The sequence below is a fragment of the Ovis canadensis genome, chromosome 22 (assembly GCF_042477335.2).
Source record: "Ovis canadensis isolate MfBH-ARS-UI-01 breed Bighorn chromosome 22, ARS-UI_OviCan_v2, whole genome shotgun sequence".
Lineage (NCBI taxonomy): Eukaryota > Metazoa > Chordata > Mammalia > Artiodactyla > Bovidae > Ovis > Ovis canadensis.
In genome coordinates, this window is record NC_091266.1 from 39,620,344 (window position 1) to 39,641,973 (window position 21,630).

General features: G+C 57.3%; 1 protein-coding gene across 2 annotated transcripts in view; it reads right to left on the bottom strand.

Annotated features, from left to right (window-relative positions):
- SH3PXD2A (SH3 and PX domains 2A) overlaps nucleotides 1-21,630 on the bottom strand; it is a 250,247-nt gene that overhangs the window by 88,823 nt on the left and 139,794 nt on the right. For both annotated transcript variants that reach the window (XM_069567002.1, XM_069567000.1), the window contains exon 5: nucleotides 20,972-21,063. In XM_069567002.1, coding sequence (XP_069423103.1) covers nucleotides 20,972-21,063 — 92 coding nt within the window. The remainder of the gene's footprint in view (nucleotides 1-20,971; nucleotides 21,064-21,630) is intronic.

Consider the following 21,630-nt stretch of genomic DNA (forward strand, 5'->3'; position numbering starts at 1 on the left):
CGGGGTGGGGAGAGACAGGGATCTCCCGCCTCCTGCTGCCCTGCAATCAGTCCTGGCCTGGGCAGCACAGCAGACCCTCTGTCAGAGGTCCAGCTTCCCACCAACTCAAGACCCCCTCCCCACCTCCCCACCCTGCTCAGTTCTTGCCCGGAGCTGGTGCTGACAGCCCCCACGCCCCTGGCAATTCCACTCCCGGTAGGTCACAGTCTAGCCTGCTTCCGACTTGCTGCTGAATCACCCTCTCCCGGGGAGCCACAGGAAGGGAGAAAGGGAGGGGAGGCGAGGCTGGCGTCTCCCTCTAGTGCCGCCAGAAGCTAATGTAATTGAAAAGGCCTCCCAGGCTGTCCTGACACGGCTCCGTCAGGCCACTCGGCCTTCTCTGCAACTGGCCCGGGGGTGACCAAGGCCACAGTGACCAACCATCCTGGGCAAAACTGGGACACAGGACTTTCAGAGCTCAAACTGGGAATGTCACAGACAAACCAGGATAGTTGATCACCAGACGGTGTTCAGGTCAGGCCTGGCTGGAGAAAAAGGGTGGGGTTCCTCCAACCCAGCATCACACTCTTCCCTTATTTAAACAGGGAACTCCCACTCTGCAGCCTATGTGATATAAACAGTTCACCTAGGATGTTGCTGTCTGCAGCATGAGGGAAAGTGCTGGAAGCAGATTCCAGTTCAACTTTCTGCTACTTGCTGGCTGGGTGTTCATCTTGAGCTCCTTCCTTTAGCTCGTGAACCTCTATTTCTCTGTGTATAGAAGGAGAACAGTAACTGTAGCAGCCCATTAGGATTTGGGGAGCATGACACACACAGTGCTCTTACAGAGGTTCACACAGTGCCCGGCACAGAAAATGCTATAGAAATGCTTATTTTCTCACCCCTGGCCCTGACCCCACCTCTGTTGCTACCCGAATGGCAAAGTCCTGTTTGAACTTGGACCCTGCAGAACCCCCTAAAACCAAAGGAAGGGACTTCTTCTTAAGGACCCCACCACGATGCTGGTGGCACAGTACCACGCAGGGGCGAGTGCAGACTACTCGGCAGTTTCAGGCTTTCAGACACCAAACCAGGCTGTCTGTCAAGTGCCGTCCACAAAGGGAAAGCCTGTTTGTACACACAGTGTTTGAATAGGGCTCGTCTAGAAACAGCCACATTTTCAAGGTGACACTGATCCACAGGAATTGGCAAACTCTGGACTCATGTATTGGAGTGCATCTAACCTCCAAGGAGCAGCAAATGCTCAGAGCCCCGAACCAAGCAATGATTGTGCTAATGGCGCTCAGAGAGGCCAGCTTTCCTTTTGGTTGCCCCTTTCATTTCTCTTGGTGAGTGAGACATGCTGTGCTCCTTCCCCGGACATTCCAGGGAAGGGGCTGGTGCTGGATACAGAAAAGAGGGAGAGGCTGAAGTGAGGGGGCGGGAAAGGCATTTAACAGGCCCTGTGTCTGGGGCACCTGCTTTTGCACACGCTTCCCCTCCCTTTCTTGAACAGATATTTGCCCTGCGGTGCCTGGAGAATCCCAGGGACGGCAGAGCCTGGTGGGCTGCCGTCTATGGGGTCGCACAGAGTTGGACACGACTGAAGTGACTTAGCAGCAGCAGCTCTGAAGTGGGCAGAGGTGGTGTTAATCTGTTTTGTGGATGAGGAGATTGAGGTCCTGAGGGCCTAAGTGGCTGGCCAGGGCTCATGAAGCTCCACTGACATCCTGACCCAGAGGGCTCCCCACGTCGAGGTCCACCGGGGACTGGGGTGCAAGGAGAGGACACACAGGCAGGAGAAGCAGGAAAGGAGAAAGGAGGAGATGGAGAAAGGAGGCAGCCATCCTGCCGGTGAGGGTTCCCGGAGTGAGAGGCAAAGCCAGGAAGAGCCCCCGAGACAAAGGGAGAGGCTAGGAGAGAAAGCCCAGTCTGGCGGACTGGCTGTGTGGAAGGATGCCGAGTCCCCGGCTGTGGCATTCTGAGTGCTGCAGGGCTGTGCCCTTCCCTGCCCACTGCCCCTTCCCCCGCCCTGCCCCCTGCACTGTTTCTCCTGTCAGTGAGTGCCCTGGCAAAGGAGGACATGCACGCAGTGCCAGCCTGATGTTCTCACCCCGTCTGCTGGCTGACATTGGCTGTTTGGCCCAGGACGCCTGTCTGCAGGGCTGCGGCTGCTGGGAACCGCAGGTTGCCAGATGGCTGTCGGCGACCTTGAGAGCCGAGCGGTCCTAGGGTCGTGGGTGGGACCTGGATCATTGGATCATGGGGACGGTGGGGGGGTGCGGGGGGTGATGGTACGCAACCCTGGCTAGGGGAGTGATGTGGAGCCCTTGAGGTGTGCAGCAATGGTTCTGACTGCTGTTGTTAACCAGTAAGCACTTTGTGGCTCCTGCAGGAGGCAGCCTTGTGAAGGCCTGAGCGGGCATGGGAGAAACACATGACTTGTGCTTCTGGCCTGCGAGTATGGGGTGAAATTAAGGGAATAAAACTACCTAGAACAGTAAGAAAGGTAACATTCTGAGACAGCCCATGCTGAGAGTCACAGGAGAGGTTACCCACCAGGTGCAGAGAAGACAGAGATCCCAGGGCTATAGGACATCCAAGGTGGCCTCCTGGAGGAGAAAATTGTGAGCTGGGCCTTGGAGGAGCAGAGGAGTTTGGATCCATGGGGAGGGTAGAGAGGGGGAGAGTTCAAGCAGGAACAGGGAGCTCTGAAGAGGAGGAGCTGAACCCCTGGGGAGGGTTGGGGAGCAGAGGGACAGGCAGGGAAAGGCCAGGCTAGGGGGAGGCGGAGACCGGCGCGGGGAAGGGTAGGGCTTTGAAGTCCTGCTCCGAAATCTGGAAGGTTTCAGAATGGAGGGGTGATAGGGTCAGGGCCTGGCTGGGGGAAGGTTTTTTGTTAAGAGGCTGAGGTGGACAGCTAGGGGGCGGGCAGGAGAGGCTTCAAAGACTCTGAGCCTGGATGTCCACACCCCCTCTCCACCGCCCACCCCCACCCCCGGCGGTTCTGGGCCTGGCTCTGCCCTTCTGTGGCCAGTAAACCCGGGCAAGACACTTCCAACTGGCACTTTTGAATGCCAGGTTGTGACCCGTGAGTGAATTCTGAAACCAACTAGGTGGGTCCTCACCAGCATGTTTAAAAGGTAAAACAGCCATCTCCAAACTTTTGGACCGCAGGGACTGGTTTTGTGGAAAACAATGTTTCCATCAACAGGCAGGGAGGGGCAGGGGTGTATCTGCCACTCACCTCCTGTTGCGCAGCCTGGGGGTGGGTGTGGGTGGTGGGTGGGTTGGAGACCCCTGAGGTAGAAGAGGCAAAATGATCTTGTCACCCAGAGCTAAGATGAAATACGATTCAGTGAACCTTGGCTTCAGATGTCTGTCTACTCATCCCCTTGTCTGTCTGTATTGGATTGTGATGTGAAATTTCTGACCGTGGCAGAAAAAGGTTGAGAAACACCAGCCAATTCTCAAGCCCTCAGTTTCCCCATCCATGTAAGGGGGCCTCTCTGACTGTCCTCAGGAGCTGTTAACTCTTCTTTGTAAAACCAAAACACGGAGACAGCAAATGTGTCTCCAGAGGCCGAGCGAGGAGGCTCTGGAGAACTGGAGCTTTCTAACCCATGGAGCCCCAGCTGGGCCTCTGTGCTGGCTTTTGAGAGCCCTTGCACGGAATGGTGTTAAGGGGCAGCGACCTCTAGGGATGACAGACGGGGGTTGGCTGGGGGCATGAATCTGTTCTTTGCCCCCATGTGTGCCCTGGTCTAAATCATGGCACTGAGGGCCCTTGTGTCCAACAAGAATCCATCCTTTCTCCGCAGGGCCTGTTTGCTCCAGGGTTCTGAGAATGGGCCCCATTGTGCCATGTGGACAGTCCAGAGAAGCCGGAATTCCTGCCCTGGGCGAAAAAGCTGAATTCCTGGGGAGGGAAGAGGTCCCCCCAACCCCAGGCTGTGTCCCAGAGAGGCCCATGCCAGGCAACTGCAGACCCAGAAACCTCCAAGGTCTTGTGCTAGTCTCTTGAACACCCCAGAGGGTCTCTGCTGCTGCTCTGTCCATAGCAGAAGGACAAAGCCCCATCTGTCTGTCTGTCTGCTCATGAAGACTGGACTTACCACTCTGGCAAAGGCCCTGAGCGTGTCTCCAGCCCAGGGACGACTCCAGGCCTCCAGCAGAGGGTTAGGAGTGTGAGCAGGCTTGAGCCTGGTTCAGACACCATTTGTGACAGAGGCAAGTTTCTTAACCTCTCCGTACCTTCATTTGTCAAAAGGGATGAAATTAGTGCCTACATCTGCCGTTGTTGTGGGGATTACCTGGGATCACGCACAAAGCTCTTAGAATGGCATCGGGCGTGTGGGGCCTGGCCAACAGCCTGGGTTTACAAGAGGGGCAGGGTCTGGAGTATGGACAGCAGCCAGGGTGGAGGAAGTATTGCCTGGCCCCTCACCAGCATGGGCTTCGGAGGAGCCTGGCTCTATCGTCCGTGGTGCCAGCTCAGGACCCGGAAAACAAAGAGTGTGCGTACTCCCAGGGGTCCCACCCAGATGGGACTGGCATGCAGTCCGTGGAGGAGAGGGAGGGTGGGGAATGGTGAAAGCACAGTGACAGAGTCTGTGATGGGGTTCCACCATGGAATCCCCGGAGAGAAGGGCAAGGAGGGTCTTCCATGTTTGGAGGCCTTCCCTATCTCTCTCCAAGGGCATGTGTCTATCTGTCCATCCATCCATCCATCCATCCATCCATCCATCCATCCACCCATTCATCCACCAGTGTCTTAACTGAGGAGTTACTAGAGACACAGCCTTGCATCTGAGCAAAAGTGGAGGGAAGCACAGTTCTGCCTTGACAGGCCATACCATCTAGTTGGAGACACAAGACAAAAACCCAGCAAAAGAAAACATGCAAGTCACCCTGTGATTAGGTGCTACAAAGCCTGGTCAAAAGGACATGCTGTGGGGATCTTCCCCAGAAAAGGGAGGTCAGAGTGGGTTGACGTGGGTGGGGAGGTCTACCTGGAAGGGGAAAGCGTAGAGCTACCTGTGAAAGATAGATATTTAGAAAGAGCAGAGGCAGGAAGGAAAGTTGGAGTGGAAGGGATGATGTGAGCAAAGGTGCAGGGACAGGAACGGATGTGGGATCCTCTGTGTGTGTGTGTGTGTGTGAGCATGTGGCCTTTGGGAGGCTGAATGCCTGGGGGGACAGGACATGCAGCTGGGGCTGGACCGCAAGCCAGGGAAAGTGGCTCAGACTTTATAGGAAGGAACCCAGAGGCGATGTTTGTAACAAAAGACTTTCCCCTGGACAGCGGCGACACCAGCTCTGGGACTGAGAACTGGGTTGCCATCTGGTTCTGGTTCTCCCTGTTCAGAGGGCAGGACGGGGACTTCTTCAGGAGACAGAGACAGCCCCCAAGCTGCCATGGCCCTGACTGCAGAGGTGCGTTGTTTTTTGTGTGTGTGCGTTGTGTGTGTGTGTGTGTGTATGACAGACACCGGGGGCCCACTGCTGAGCACACCTCCGGCTTGCTCCTTGGCTGTGGGCCCCGCACTCCCCAGCCCTGGTCTAATTTGGAGCCGAGGCTGGAAAGTTGGGAGCTTGGGCCAATGGCTTCCTGCTTCCCACGGAGGCCCAGGAGCCCGTCCAAGGGCCAGCTGTGCCTGTTCCTACCTCAGCCGCTGTGGGAAAGAATGCTCCGAGGAGGGCCCCGGGCCTCGCCCAGGCACCTGGCCCACCTGCACAGCCTGGGAGGGCAGGGGCTCTCGGAGCCTGCATGGTCACCTGAGACAGCGAGAGAACCGTCTCCCAGGTTTTCCAGAACTCTGTATCACAAACGCGTGAACACTGCACCCTCAGACGCGCCCGGCCCCTTGACAGCTGCTTGATGTTGTTCCCGGGGCAGGTGCCCTAGGCCCCTTTTACAGATGAGGCTCAGACAGCTTAAGTAACTTCCCTGGTGCCACGCGGCTAGCAACGAGGAAGCAAGGCCACAGACTCAGGGTTGTCTGTGCCCACAGTAACCACTCGCACCCTCCAGCCATCTCTAGTATCTTACAACCTTCCACGGCCTGGGGAGGGCTGGCTTGTCCAGAAAGCCCACTGATTTTTGACCTCCAGTGGCCACGAGTGTCCCAGTTTGGCCCCCAACACCTAGTACTGCCCTACCTGGAGCTGCCTGATAGAATTCCCTGTGATCACTGACGGAAATGGCATCTGCAGTGCCCCGTATGGTGGCCACTGTGGCTGTCGAGCTCTTAGGAGCTGCCTGATGTGATCCAAGAACTAATTATTGTTATTTTTTGACCACGCCATATAGTTTATGGGATTCTAGTTCCCTGACCCAGAATTGAACCCAGGGCCTGGCATTGAAAGCCCATAAGCCTAGCCACTAGGGGACTCCCCAAGAACTAAAATTTTAACCTTGAAAAAGTGAAAGTGTTAGCCACTCAGTTGTGTCCAGATCTTTGCGACCCCATGGACTGTAGCCCGCCAGGCTCCTCGCTCTGTGGGATTCTCCAGGCAAGAATGCTGGAGTTGGTTGCCATGTCCTTTTCCAGGGGATTTTCCCAACCCAGGGATCAAAGCTGGGTCTCCCAAATGGCAGGCAGATTCTTTACCATTTAAGCAATCTAATTAAAATTAAAGACACCAAGCTGGACCACCCAGTGTGGGGTTCATGAGACCTGGGGGACAGCAGCCCTCTCTGTGCCTCAGTTTCCTTGACGGAGAAAATCGGGGTGCTAGACTGGGCCCCACGTGACTTCTGCCCAGAGGCTTCCAGCTCCAGGCTCCAGGCGGGCCTGGGTCCTCCTTGCTGTGGGAGGGGCAGCCTGGGAGCCTTGCATACCAGCTTCCCGCTCCAGCTCTCCCCCAACCAGCCTTCCTGTCAGCACCGAACCTGCTCTCTCTCCTCTGGGTCAGCCTGGCTCCAGTACAGCAGAGTCACCATTCAGCCGGACAGCCAAGACAGCTCCCAGCGGGCCAGCCCTGGGCCACCTCCTCCAGCCTCTGCGTGTAGTGATGTCACCAACAAGTCCCGGGAGGCCCTGGAGCAGGCGGGAGCCCTTGGACCCCAGGGCATGGTGGGAAATGGGAGGGGGGATGGAGGGAGGGGGTCAGGCCACCCCACCCCGAGTGAGGCCTTCCTCTCCAAAGGTGGGAGGAGAGGCGTACTACAATTATTGCTACTGCTCTTGTTATCATCACTAATACCACAGCTGACAAGAATGCCATGTGTTTTCAAGCATTCACATTATGCCAGGTACCAAACTAAGCTCGTGACACACATCAGCTCATCTTACCCTCGTGGCACTCCTGTGTGTGGGTAGGCTCTCTTATTTCTCCCACTTTACAGAAGAGGAATGGAGGATCAGAGAGGGCATGTCACTTGCCCAAGGTAACACAGCCTGCGAGCCCAAGTGGCCTTAGTCTAGCACTCAGACCATTCAGCATCTTGTGGTTGATAAGGACACCTATAAAATTCAGCCAGATAAGATAGTTAGGAGTAGGTGGGAAGAGGAAAGAAAAACGAAGACGCAGGGCCAGAAATACCAAAAGGACACCAAGTTCTAGACACTCTGTTATCACAGCCTCAGCTCGGTGTGAGCACAGCCGTGAGGAAGAGGAAGCCCAACGTGACCCGTGGTGAGCGTCCACGACCGCCTGGGCTTGGAGGCACGGTGGTTTCTGATCCCCATGGCCCCTCGTCCGGTGCTCAGGCCACGTGTCCCGCTGCTTCTTGGAGGCTCTGCGGCTGAAGTGAGCCTTCAGGGCTCCGCGGTGCCAGGACGGCCCGGCTGCATCTGGGGCCGACTGACAGTCTCCACAGAGGCTGCTCCTCTCGGGGGAGCGTTCCTCAGTTCAGGGGACCGTGACGCTGGGCTGACGCTGTCCTGGGCTCTGCCTCCCTCTCTGACTTTTCCCTCCTTTCCCTCCTCCGGCGCCCGGCCCAGTGCTGATTCCCAACACCCCCAAGCCCAGCCTCCCACAGCACCCTCTCTTTTCCTTTGTAGCTCTTGCTATTAATACCTGCGCTGCTTCCTCCCCTCCACTGTAGGCTCTGTGAGGCAGGAGCTGTGATGTCGCTCCAGGCCTCGCACAGGGCTGGGCACCGCTGGCGTTTGCTGAGTGAGTGGGCACAGAGCCCTGACAACTGGCAACCGGGCTAAGGGCTGCCGGCTGGCTCCGAGGGACTGGCCAGCGCTGTGCTGTGATCCTGAGTCGTCCTGCAGGCAGATCGTGAGTCTCTGCTCTCCCCTCCTTCCCCTCCCCTCCAGTAAAGCCCAGTGGAAAATGCCACTTCCTTCAGGAGGTCTTCCCTGATAATTACAGATGGGTTAGAATCCCGTGGACAGAGGAGCCTGGCAGGCTACAGTCCATGGGGTCACAAAGAGTTGGACACAACTGAGTGACTACCACACACACACAGACACACAGCAAGTGTGGGTGTTAGTTTGTGTAAAACACAGGAGGGCTTGAGCAGTCTCGATGGGCAGAGTCCACCCTCGTGACCTGGTGCATTTTCTGTCCGCTGACAAGGACGGCCTGGCATCATCCCGGCAAGTGTGTCTATCTCCACCCCCACCTGACCACAGCATCTCACCACCTCCTTTGCCGTGTCCCCTGTGGGCCCAACCCTGAGAACAAGGTCTCGTGTGAGCTCAGAACTAACATCTGGGCACAGTTTGACGTGCTCTGGGCTTCCTTGGTGGCTCAGACGGGAGAGAAACTGCCTGCAATGCAGGAGACCTGGGTTCAGTCCCTGGGTCGGGAAGATCCCCTGGAGGATCCCATGGACAGAGGAGCCTGGTGGGCTACAGTCCATGGCGTCTCAAAGAGTCGGACACGACTGAGCGACCAGCACTTTCACTACTTTCCTTCTGATGTGCTTCAGACACATTATTTCAAGCACCATTCTAAGAAGAACGTTCTATCATTACCCCCATTGTCCAGACGGGGAAACTGAGGCACAAGAGCTCACGTTGCTAGCCCAGTGGCAGAGCTCAGAGTTGAACTGGGAGTCGGCTCACTCCCAAGCCTTTCCTATTTTTCCATCACCCTCTTCTGGTCTTCCTGTGCCCCACCCCCCCAAGCCCCCACCCCTGCCTAACGCCCCTGCTTGGAAGCCTCCCTCAGCCCAGACGTCTCCCTCCTAATCTGTCTCTGAACCCTCCCTCAGCATCCAAGTCCAGGCGGAGGCCTGGCTCACTCTGATGGCCTTCCCTGTCCACCTCCGTGCCCCCTCCCTGTAGGGGGGCTAGCTAACTCCCTCTCCAAGGTCCCCTTGCCCTCCTGGTGTGAACAGGGGGAACACCCGGCCTGCTTGACCATCTCATACTCAATGACTGTCCCAGGTGTACTGGCCAGGCCCGCCCTCCTAGGAAGAGGACTGCAGGGGACTGGCCCCTCCTCGAAGGCCCTCCTGAGTGTTTAGCCAGGGTGGCCCTCAGGCCTGAAGCAGACTTACAGTCACGGGTCATCTCCACTCTGCTTCCAGAACCTCAGTGCTTAGTGACACAGGGCCCAGTCCTGGAGCCCACGGCCGGGGTGGGGCGATGCTCGCCCACCTTCCCTGCAGCTGCTCTTTCCTGTGATTGATTCCCTGCAGCAGCTCCACTGTCCTCAGCAAGAATGTGCCAGCGCCTCTTTGGTGCCAGGACTTGAGCTAAGTCCTGGAGACGGTGGAGGACAGGGAAGCCTTGGCGTGCTGCAGTCCATGGGGTCGCCAAGAGCTGGACATGACTTGGCGACTGAACGACAATTATGTGCCAGGCCCTGGGGCTTGCTGTGTTGAGTAAGACAGGACTCATCCAGGATAAAGCCAAGTGATAAACTGGGCTAAGAGCTCTGAAGAAAGGGATAAGGATGCTGAAGTGGAGAAAGGGAGGGCTCTTGAGGAGGAGAGGACTAAAGGAGAACCTGAGGGCAGATGCAAAGACTGGGGCAGGGCTGTGGGCTGGAGCAGGGGAAGGGGCTGGGGCAGGGGAGGGGGCTGGGGCGGGGGAGGGGGAAAGGGGAAGAAGGGGAGGGGGAGGGGGAGGGGGAGGGGCCTGTGGCTGGAACAGAGACCAAGCCTTCCCAGTGGCAGGCCACAGGGACACTCCCGGAAGAACTCCTAAGCACAGGGGAGGACCATGCGGGTGTTGGCACACAGGCCTTCAGGGAAGCTGTGTCCTCTGCTGTTTGGAGGTGGGTTGGGGGAGGGCACACAGGAGGAAGGAGCGCCTGAGGAAGGCAGGGCAGTGGGTCCCAGCACCGGGTCGCCCCCAGCGCAGCTGGGACGATGCTTCATTTGCAGCTGCTTGGCCTCTCCCGCCTCTCCTCACTCCCTCACTGGTCTCTTCTCCCAAATAAGCTCCCTGGGCTCAGTCCTCTCCTCAGATCTGCTACTGGAGGATTCAGAACCAAGACCTCCATCTCTCTCTGCCCTCCTCCCCACCTGCCCACCACGATTCCTGCCTGGCACCCGACACACAGTGGTGGCTCCACCCAGACGTGCCATGAGCCAGCAAGGGGGTGACCCGTGTCCCCTGGATCCCGAGGGGCCTGCCCTTGGCATCGCGGGGCCCTGTGGACTTCCCAGGTGCCCTCTCCTGCTTGTGGTGAGGGCCGGGGCACTCCTGGCTCTTAAGCTTGAATTCTTTGGCTTGGCAGGCGCAGTCTCCTCTAATCAGGAGCCTGCCTCTGCCTAATTAAATCAGACCTGACCACAGCCCAGCTCCCACTTCTCCAGCTATTCCGAGCGGGCCAGCAGCTGGTTCCCCCTCCCTGTCCCTCAGCCAGGCCCCGATTTAAGTCTCCACAAGGACCTCCAGGTGTCCTTCTGCACCAGCACTCAGGAAGCTCTGGAAATCAGCTGGGAGTTTCTGAGCGATGGAAAAAACACTGGGCTCTGGGTCAAAAACCCTGGTGCCAATCCAGTTTCTCTGGGTGACCTCAGGCAAGCCACACCCCCCTCGGGGCTGCAGAACCTGTCAGTGCAACGTGGGGGCCGGGCCAGAGGGTGTCGGTGTTACACTGGGCTCTGAAGGCTGGGACTGCGGGCAATCTTCCCCTCCTACCTCTCTGTAGATGCAGCCGGGGACATCCAAGCAGCCTCTCCCATCCTGGCTGCATGCATGGAGAGTCAGGAGGGGCCTCACCCAACAGCCTGTGTAGAGAGAGCCTCTGGCCATGTGTCCTAGGTTGGGGGCTGGGAGTTCACAATGACTTAGGATTTAAGCTATGGTTTTTCTAGTAGTCATACATGGATGTGGGAGTTGGACCATAAAGAAGGCTGAGTGCCAAAAAATTGATGCTTTCAAACTGTGGTGCTAAAGAAGACTCTTGAGAGTCCCTTGGACTGCAAGGAGATTGAACCAGTCAATCCTAAAGGAAATCAACCCTGAATATTCATTGGAAGGACTGATGCTGAAGCTCCAATACTTTGGCCACCTGATGCGAAGAACTGACTCACTGGAAAAGACCCTGATGCTGGTAAAGACTGAAGGCAGGAGGGGAAGGGGGACGAGATGGTTGGATGGCATCACTGACTCAATGGACATGAGTCTGAGCAAACTCCAGGAGTTGGTGAAGGACAGGAAAGCCTGTCATGTTGTGGTACATGGGGTTACAAAGAGTCGGACACGACTGAGCGATTGAACAACAACGTGACAGCTGGGCAGCTGGCTGGAGAGGCTTAGTCAGGGACTAGGGCCACAGCTACTGCCCTCAAGGTCAAAGTCAAGCCTCAGTTTGGTTGGGGGAAAGGAGACCTGCTTTTTGGATGCTCCCAGAGCCAGCCTCACTGTGACCACCCTGAAAGGGGAGCCGGGTAGCACCCCACCTCTGAGGTCTGACCCTACAGCAGGAGGCCTTCAGTGGACACAGCTGGACTGGCCCTGGCACTCCTGAGCCTTGCAGCTTCTCACTTGGGGAGAAGCCTGGAGTCCCCTTAAAGAGTCCCCAGGTGGGGAAAGTGCCCTCAACTGTACCTTCAGGGGCTCCCCACCCTGTGCCCACAGCAACTGTGAGTGCTGATTCTATTATTCATTCCTATGGTTGGATGAAAGGTCCCACCTTGCAATTTGGAAATTGTCATATGGCCACAGCCCCTGTGTGGTTGTGGGGGGCAGACCTGGAGTGGGGAAGGATTTGGATTCAGCCTCTGATGCTTACTGGCTGGGAAATAACTCAACCAGTCTGAGCTTAAGATTTCTCATCTACAAAAAGGAGGCATGAACCTCACAGGATTATTGCTTGCTTGCTTGGCTTTAGTCATTTCCAACTCTTTGCAACCCTATGGGCTGTAGCCCGCGAGGCTCCTCTGTCCATGGGATTCTCCAGGCAAGAATACTAGAGTGGGTAGACATTTCCTACTTTCCAACCCAGGGGTCGAACCCACTTGTCTTTCGTCTCCTGCATTGGAAGGCGGTTTCTTTACCACTAGCGTCATAGATGGTTAAACAAGGTAGACCAAGCTTAAACTTCCGGAACAGCTTCAGGGGTCTGAAAACGCCTGCCTGGATGGGGGTTGGTGTAATATCCAGTGCCGCCACAAGAGGGAGCCACACACACACAGATCCCGTGAACTAAGGCACTTGAGCGACTGGACTGAACTGAACTGAAGGTACTGTAAGTGACCTAGTTACAGAGGTGCCTAAACTCCAACCTACCGTAAGACCCAACTTACAGGGCCTGTGACAGGGGGGCGGGTCACGTGATCTCCAGAATGCCTGCCTCTTTCACATCTGACTTACTGTGATTGTCTTCCCTTCTCACAGCTCTTAGCTCCCACTCCAGACCCTAGTGGTTACATGCTTGGGCTATTACAATAGCCAACTGGTTTTCATAAGATCACACAATGTCAGAGCCAGGAGGGATCCCTGAGACCCCCACATTCTGCCCCTCATCTGATGCCGAAGCGTAGAAGGGGTTAACGATTGCCCCAAATCACCAGCTGGACACTGCGTGGCCCAGGCCCATCTCCTCTGGCCCAGCTCAAGCCAACACTCTCATGTCCAGGCAGACAGACTTTCTTTCAGTTCCTTGAAATGGCCCCAGTCCTGGCTCCTGGGCTCGGTCCGCCGCCTCCCACAGCAGCGAGCCAGGCCTCTCCCCTCAGACCACGAGGCTCCCCAGGGGCAGGGCCTGGCCTCGCCCACTTCCGTGGCTTTGTGCCTCACACCAAGAAGATGATGAAAAATGCTTGAATGAACCAATGCTTCCTGCCTGGCCTACAGGGCTGAAGACCTGGGTCCGAGGCTAAGCTCTGCCACGGACTCCCTGTGGAGGGGCAGCTAGCTGGCCAGGAGGCTGACTATAATGCAGGGGCAGCAATTGCAAGGCAAGGGCACCAAGAGTCCCCCTCACAGGACATAATAGCAAAGCAGACCTCAGGGGCTTGGTGGGGGGTGCACCCCTCCAGCTGGGGCCTCCAAGGGTGCCGTCACCTTGAGAAGGAGTGGGCACATGGGGCCTGGGCATCTGCACACAAGATCCCTCCTGGGGTTGAAGTTTCAGGGAAACAAAGCAAGCACAAGCCTGAGAAAACAACGGGGACCCCGCCCCCTCCCCATACCAGGATACCCTTCCCCAGCCGGCGCCTCCTGTCCATCCTGGCTTTGAGAGCTGAAAGTCCTGTGCCAGGACTGACCACCGAGCCACCCTCCCCTCCTGGCCGTGGACCTCCCACGCCCTTGCTCTGAGCTGGCTGGTTTAGAGCCGGCCTCCCACCCGCTCGCCCACCCAGCATGACAGACACACCCTCAGAGAAGTCCTGGTTTCCCAGAGCCGATGCCCCTTTCAAGTGGGCTGGACACAACTTCCCGCGGGCCCCTTCCTCCCACCTGCCCACCCAGGTTAAAGGCGGGGCGTGGGCAGGGGCTCCTCACACAAAGTTCTGTGCTGTTCCAGCCCCTGGCCTCCTGGGGACCCACAGTCCCGTTCCAGCTGGCCCTCTCACCCATCAACATTAACAGGCTATCTGTGCAGCTGCCAGTGGCAGAGAGGCCGGGAAGACAGAGTGGCCCGTGTCCCCAGCCAGACAGGGGCTGTCCCACTGCTGGGGGTCTGACCAGGACTCAGCAGAGCTGGGCACTGGTGGGTGGACTACCCACTCTAACCCTTAAGCCACTCGTCCCTTAGGGAGCGTCAAGAGCGTGGGTGCCTCAGAGGTCCTGGTAGCCACGGGGGGCCTGGTGGTGGAGGGGCAGCCTCACTTCACGGTAGGCACGAACCTTGGAGAGAAATCCCGGAGCTAAAAGGTGCTCGGGAGAAGCCAGCCCAGCTCCTGCCTTCAGCAGGAGTCCTCTAGTCTTCTCTGAGCAGCCACTGCACACCCACGAGGGGTGAAGAGGGAAGGGGGAGAAGAAGCAAAAGTTCCCGTGGACAGAGCATCTGTGACGCCAGGCACCCCTAAGGCATCAGAGCCCATGAACCTCACGGCTGTCGTCCCAAGAGGGTCCTGGCCTCGTTTACAGAGATCTGAGAGGTGAAGGGACTCATTCAAGGCCACAGGCAGAGCTGGTGTTCTGACTGTTGTCTCCGAGTTAGTTTAACTCAATTCAAAATTTTCGCCTAGTGGTAGCCTTGAGCCCTGAGTTTATCAGCCTGCCTCGTCCCTGGCACGTAGTAGGTGCTCAGTGAACACCTGGGGGTGAAGGCTGAGGAAGAGGTGCTCTCCAGGGCTCTCCCCAGGACCTTCTGTTTGCTCCCAGGGAGCAGGAAGGGAGGGAAGAAAAGGGTAACCTGACTCAGCACGTACCAAGCGCCCCGGGTGTGTGTGCTCAGTGGCTTCAGCCATGTCTGACTCTTGGTGACCCATGGACCGTACCACCAGGCTCCTCTGTCCAAGGGATTCTCCAGGCAAGAATACTGGAGGGGGCTGCCATGTTCACCTCCACGGGATCTTCCCAATCCGGGGTTCGAACCTGTGTCTCTTATGTCTCCTGCATTGGCAGGCAGGTTCTTTACCACTAACGCCACCTGGGAAGTCCAAATGCTCCATAAACACATTTTCTATTTCCTTCTCCTAGCACCAAGCAGGTAGGTTTGACTATGGAGAAGGTCACAGTGGTCTCAGCGGAAGCCTGGATCCTGAGATCGGGAGTCAGGCTCCCAAGCAAGGCTGATCTAGAATTTGACCAGGATTGAGGTAGTGGGGGCTCCTCCCATTCACAGGGACATCCTGGCTGCTCGGCCACCCACATGCTCCATCTTCCTGCTGGGTCCTGAGGCAGGGCTGGTAAAGCCCCCTCGGAGGCTGCAAGGCCTTTTCTGGGGTCTTTACTCACACCACCGCAGCCCCGGAGTGGCTCTGTCCTCTGCCCAGGGCCTCCAACTCTGGAAGCCTCGCTCAGCACCCTGCACTTCAGCACCTGGGCCACCTTCACGAGGCTGGGGCCCAGACCCCAACCTAGCACGCGGCCCAGATCAAGTAGGACAGGCTCCCTGCCTTGCCAGCCTGCAGGGCCAGGGACATGCGGCGGTGGCAGGGGGGTGGACCCCGGACCAGATGGAGGCCAGCCACTGGGACAGGCTGGGGCAGGGACGGAAGGTCCCTCCGAACATTGGGCCATTGTTTCAGGCCACAACAGAGGGTGGCTCTGTGGCCCTGGGGCTGAGGAACAAAAACCTGTTTAGCAAGGCCCTGTTCCTCCCATGCAATCTCAAGAATTTAACCAGGGTCTTGCTGGCTTCAGCAGTAGAAAAAGGGCTGAGGGGACAGGACCAAGCCTAGAAGTGAGATGGGTGGCAGGGACCAGAAGACCCTCAGTCACTGTGTGAGCCCACTGTGCGCCGCTGGGGTATGGGGGTTCCTAAGGGCTCCTAGGCCAATGGGCTGGCAGCAGGCCCATGAGTGGGAGGTGACAAGAGGGGGCCCCAGCCCTGGCCTCTGTTCTCTCTGTGACATGGGGGCCAAACGTGTGCATGCCACCTGCCCACAGGCTCAGGCTGAGCACAGAGGGCCACCACTGTCAGAGCAAGAGGAGGCCTCACCCCTACAAGTGGCAGACCTGTTCTGGGGGTGGGGGGCAATTCTCTTGCTGCAGTTCCCCCTGACCCAGGGCTACCACCATGACAACGGTGAGCCTGGCCTTGGGTGGTGCCAGGCCTGTTCTGGCACTTTCCATGTGTCATCCTCCCCAAGGCCCTTGGGGGCAGGCACTGTCGTTACTCACACTGGACAGATAAGGAAACTGAGGCACAGAGAGGCCAGGGAAACCAGACCTCCCAGCTCCAGAGGGTTGGGGAGTGCTGCTCACTCTGCAGCCTGGACAGCAGGCAGTGCAAGCTTCACCTTGTTAATCAGTCCTGACCTGGGTTCAGTCAACATTTACCAGGGGCCAGGCCCTGCAGAGGGTGGGAGTGGGCAGCCAGAGAATGTGGGTCCCCGTGGCGGGGAGAGACCATAAACAATGTGCCACAATGTGCTGGTGCCACAGCCAAGGGCTACGGGCTTTTGCTGGGGAGCAGGGGGCTTCCTGGAATGTCTGAGGGCTGAGAAGGACTGGGGCTGGGGTGGGTGGGGAGAGGGGTCGGGAGTGCCCTATGCCGAGGGGGAGGCTGGGCCTGGGCTTGGGGGTGCTGGGACGGCAGGCTGTACCCCTGTGTGGGCAGCTAAGGATGAGGGTGGGGCCTGTGGGCCAGGAGGTGGGAGAGATGGGAAGGCTGGTCTCAGGCCCTCGGGCCTCATAGGGCTGCCCCCCTCTCACCCCCATTCTCTGAGGGATATGCAACACGCTGGAGTATGAGGACATTGCCGCTAGGCGGCCCTTTGAGGCCCTTTGAGAACCTTAGGTTCACTGTTTCAGTAATGGGAATTGAAACTTGAACAGAAAGAGGCCTTTGCAGGGTCACGTGGTTGACTGGGTCGGGAGTCCAGCCCAGCAGCCTGGACTCCCGTTTCTATCACTGACACCATGGGAATCAGAGCTGAGGGACTGGCTGCCCGGAGGCTCCCCGGGGAAGCCAGGCCAGAGGACGCCTGCCTCCCTGGCCCACTGGCTCAGCACAGGGGTCTTGGGTGCTCAAACACGGCTAAGCCAGGGACAGCTGAGCCGGCAGATGTGGCCCCAGGCCCGGGTGGCCACGTGCACAGCCCAGTGGGTCATCTTAGGTCCTGGGGTGTGGCCTGCCTGGGGACAGGCTCACCTGGATGTCAGAGTCCACCCAGGACTCGCCCTGAGCTGAATCCCCTTGCATTCTAGGAGGGTGTCCTTATCCCCCTCCTTCCGGATCTGGCGACCAGGGCCTCTCCCCACCCCAAGCCAGCTACGTGGCTGCCCCAGAATCCACACAGGAGTGGGGGGTCACGGCACCCCCAGCTTCTCTTGCCAGCCCCCCTGCCAGCTGGGTGACCTCCAGGGAGCCACGGCAGCTCTCCGTGCAGTCACGTCACAGCCTACCGCCCGTGGGGGACTAACACGGAGCCTGAGTGACACCACTCACCTGTCCTGCACGTCTCCTGCACACCTGCTCTGGGCACTAGCGATACCGTGATCTGACCGGTCCTGCTCTACCAGCCTGACAATAACGCGGGGAGGGAGCAGGGCGTGTGGGAGGCAGTGATACGTTCCCTGCAGGAAGATGAAGTCAGGACAGGGAAGCCAGTGCTGGGGATTTTAGGCAGGAAAGCCAGGAGTGGCCTTGCTGGGCAGCTGTTTGAGTCAATATTGCAAGGAGGTGTGGGACCAGGCTGGGGGCTCTCCTGGGGAGGGGCTGAATATTCCAGGTGGAGGGGCGTGCCAGTGTGAAGCCCCCATGGCAGAACACGGCTGGAGGGTGTGAGAAGGGGCAGGAGGTGTGGCTGGAGCAGAGCCAGCTGGCAGAGGCAGCAGGTGCCACCACGGGCAAGGGGGGAGCAGGCGGAAGGGCCTTGACTCTGAGCAACACCAGAGGCATGGAGGAAAGTGACAGAAGAGGGACATGATCTGATGTACATTTTTAAGTGGTTGTTCCATCCTCTGTGTTGAAAATGGACCATGGAGGGCAAAGGCAGAAACAAGAGAACAGTCAGGCCAGAATCCAGGGGAGGTAAGGCTTGCCCCTCCCTGCCCCCAGGGTAGCAGCTGGGGAGACGGTGAGATGTGGTCAGGGTTTGGGTGTATGCCGAAGGTGGTGCCTGAAGGATGTGGTGACGGGTTGGATGCAGGGGTGTGAGTCCAGAATAATGCCAGGATCTGGGGCCTGAGTCAGAGCCCTCCGGAAGAGGTCAGTGCTGCTGAAGGACCCGCTAGCCAGTAGTTCGAGGAGAGGAGGGCAGGGCACTGGAGCAACCTTTGCATTCTTAAGCAGCCACATAAGAAGGCAGAACCACCATGGCCGCCCGTGCCAGGCTCACCAAACGTCTCTATAAAGAAACCCCTTTCTGTGCGGGGCCCATGGTCTACAGCAAAGGCTGGCAGCCCAGAGGTGGGCCCCGCTCTCCACCCACGGAAGCCAGCGAGCGGCCTGGGATCAAAGCCGAGGGGCTGGGGCCTGTTGCCCACCTCCCCCACCGAGCTGGGCTGTTTTGCAACCTTGTCTTCCTCACAAGAGGGAAAGGGCCACAGTCCCCCACCCCAGCCCCCTGAGCGCTGAGGTCCCGCAGCAGCACACTTGAAAGAGGCCGGGGTTATCTGCAAAATTCCAATTAAATCCACAGGCTTTGATAATTTGATAAGCCACTCCACAGTCGCCCCAGAGTCAAAATACGCTGTTACTTGATCCCGTGTTTATGTTTCAGGATGGAGGGGAGGTGTGTGGTGGTCTGGGACAGTGCATGCAGTCCTGAGAGGGAGGGATGTAAGCACTTGGCTGGCAGATCGTCAGCACGGGTCGCCCTTGGGTCTGAGCTACACTCTGCACGGAACACAGGTCTCTCTACGCAGGTCCTGGAGGCCGGGAGGGGCCAGGGTGGAGGAAACCTTTGGAACTCTGGGGCCACAGCCAAACCCACCTCCTGACCCTCAGGCCTGTGTCATGCTGGAGTCGTTCTGTTTCCAGGCCCTCTCTTGCCAGACGAGATGTGAACTGGCCCAGGTGGCCGGTACCACCTCAAGAAGAGGCAGATAACCCCTGTTGCCATGGAAACTTGGAGACTAAATTGCTTTATGACTCCTCCCTGCAAAAGCCAGGCTGTGATCTGCACAGGTGGAGTGCGCAAGGAGCCACGTTCCATTCTGTTCCACAACCTCCCATCCAATGGGCCAGTAGCACTGGCCGGGTTATCTCAGTACACGTGTCCTCTCAGTAAGCCCCTGGACTGCCCCAGGAGTCTGGCATTCCTGCTTTTCAGGGATAGAAACACAGAGAGGCTGGGCAAATGATCTGAGATCACAGAGATTTGAGTGGTGGGTATGGACCCCACAGCCTGCCCTGCAAAGCCACGCCTGTGGCCTCACCAACACCTAACTGTCTCCCTAAGCCTGGTTTCCACCATTCCTTGAGGGCCTTCCCGGGATGGGCAAAAGGCTAACCTACTACCATTGGTCCATTTCCCTGGTGGCTCAGTGGTAAAGAATCCACCTATAATGCAGGAGTTACAGGAGACGCAGGTTTGATCCCTGGGTTGGGAAGATCCCCTGGAGGAGGGCGTGGCAACACACTCCATTATTCTTACCTGGAGAATCCCGTGGAGAGAGGAGCCTGGAGGGCTACAGTCCATGGGGTTGCAAAGAGTAGGACTCCGAGAAGGGCCATGTTGGCCCTGCCATTAGTCTACAGGGGAAACAAGACCAACTTATTTAGCTGACTGCCGGAGAGTGGGTGTAGGGTCACCAATCGAAGGCAGGGTCAGCTGATTTTATGGCAATGCACCTGCTACTTCACCCATCCAGTGACAATCCCCCTGGGCACACGATCATCTGTGACTCCAAGGATCAACCCACCTGGGGAGGGACATCTCCTCTCTCCCCATGGGAGGAAGGAGAACAAGAGGCTCTGAGAGGCCAGCACAACTGGGGAGTGGTGGGGCCAGGTGGACCCGGGGATGCTGTGGCCTAGGATGGAGTCTGGGCATGTGTGTGAGATTCCAGCATGACCTAGTGGGTCATCTTGACCACCTGGCCCAGGGTATCCTGCTTCCAGAGAAGAAAAAAGACCCGCTTGGTTCCCTATTTCTCCCCAGCATGGAACATAGACCATCTCGGAACCATGAGGAATCAAAAGATTTTAGTTCAAGTCTCATGCCTGTCCCATACCCAGCTAGCTGTATGGCTTCCGGAAAATGCACCTAACCTCATGAGCCTCAGTTTCCTCCTCTGCAAATTGGGCTACCTTGTGTGCACGCTAAGTTGCTCAGTCACATCCGTCTCTTTTCAACTCTGTGGACTGTAGCCTGCCAGGCTCCTCTGTCCATGGGATTCTCCAGGTAAGAATACTGGAGTGTGTTGCCCTGCCCTACTCCAGGGGATCTTCCTGATCCAGGGATCAAACCCAGGTCTCCTGCATTGCAGGCAATTCTTTACTGCTGAGCCACTAGGGAAGCCCCTAGGCTCCCTAAGTCTATTGTAAAATGCTACAGGTAAAAGCCATTTGGTAAATACTCTGCGCACACTCGTTGTTTTTGATAATAATTACAGCATCTGTTGCCAGATCCTATAATATAGGACCGCTGGGTTACTCGGCGGGTGAGGTTCGCCTGGGCAGCACATGTCCTCCCGGTTCTGCATGTCAGTTGGGCGCTTGGTAGTGTCAACAAATAAGAGCAATGGCTGCTAATCCCATGTCTGAACGGCACGACCTTATATTTTGTTATCTCATCTGCTTCTGACAATAAGCTGTGAACCAGAAAGAGTTTGCACGAAAACCTGCTCCCCAGATGGAGAGACACCCGCCCTTGCCAGGTCTGGGGTCAGAGAAACGAGGAACAAGCCCTGGTCGCAGGAGTCTGGGGACTCTTCCTTCCTTCCTTCGGTCCATGCTTAGCCCCGTTGGCCTGGCCAGCACTTCCTCTACTCTGTCCCCACGTCTGGAGCCTCTCCAGGCTGGCCTCAGCATTAGCCTCACAGGAGAGGCTTGAGTTAGCACTTACTCTTTGGGGGGGTTGACATCCTCCGGTCGGGCCTCAAAGAACCGAAAGACTTCATCACACTGTGAAATATGGGGTGGTAGCCGGACAAGGGCCTGTGGAAAGATGGGAAGAAAGGGCATTAGGCCTGGTGACACTGGGAGCAGGGAAACCAAAAGCTAGGTCAGCTTGGGCCAACAGTGACGGGGGGAGCTTGAGGACTGTGCTGGGGAAGACATAGTGAACAGGAGCCACCAGCTACCCACCCACCATCCAACCAGACAACAATCAAGAAATTAATCAGCTAACTAATGAAACAACTCTCCCTCCATCTATCCATCCATCCCTCCCATCAACTAACCAACCATTCCATTAATGAACTAACCACATAGTCAACTAATAAACCCGGCCCAGTCCAGTGTGGAGTGGTTGGGGGGTGAAGGGTGAGGTCAGCCAAAGCCCTGCTTCTTGGCCCCTCATTTAGGATGGAGAGAAGACAGTCAAAGCAATCAACCTGTCAACTATCCAGCGAACAATTCAACTAACCAACCATCTAATTAGGCAGTTAACCAACTAAACAACTAGCCAACCAAATGAAAAAGAAAAAAAAGGGAGGAGGCCATTAAACCCTAGGTCTCAGGGTCCTTGGGAATGTGTTATTCTGCATGAACCCTGAAAGGGTT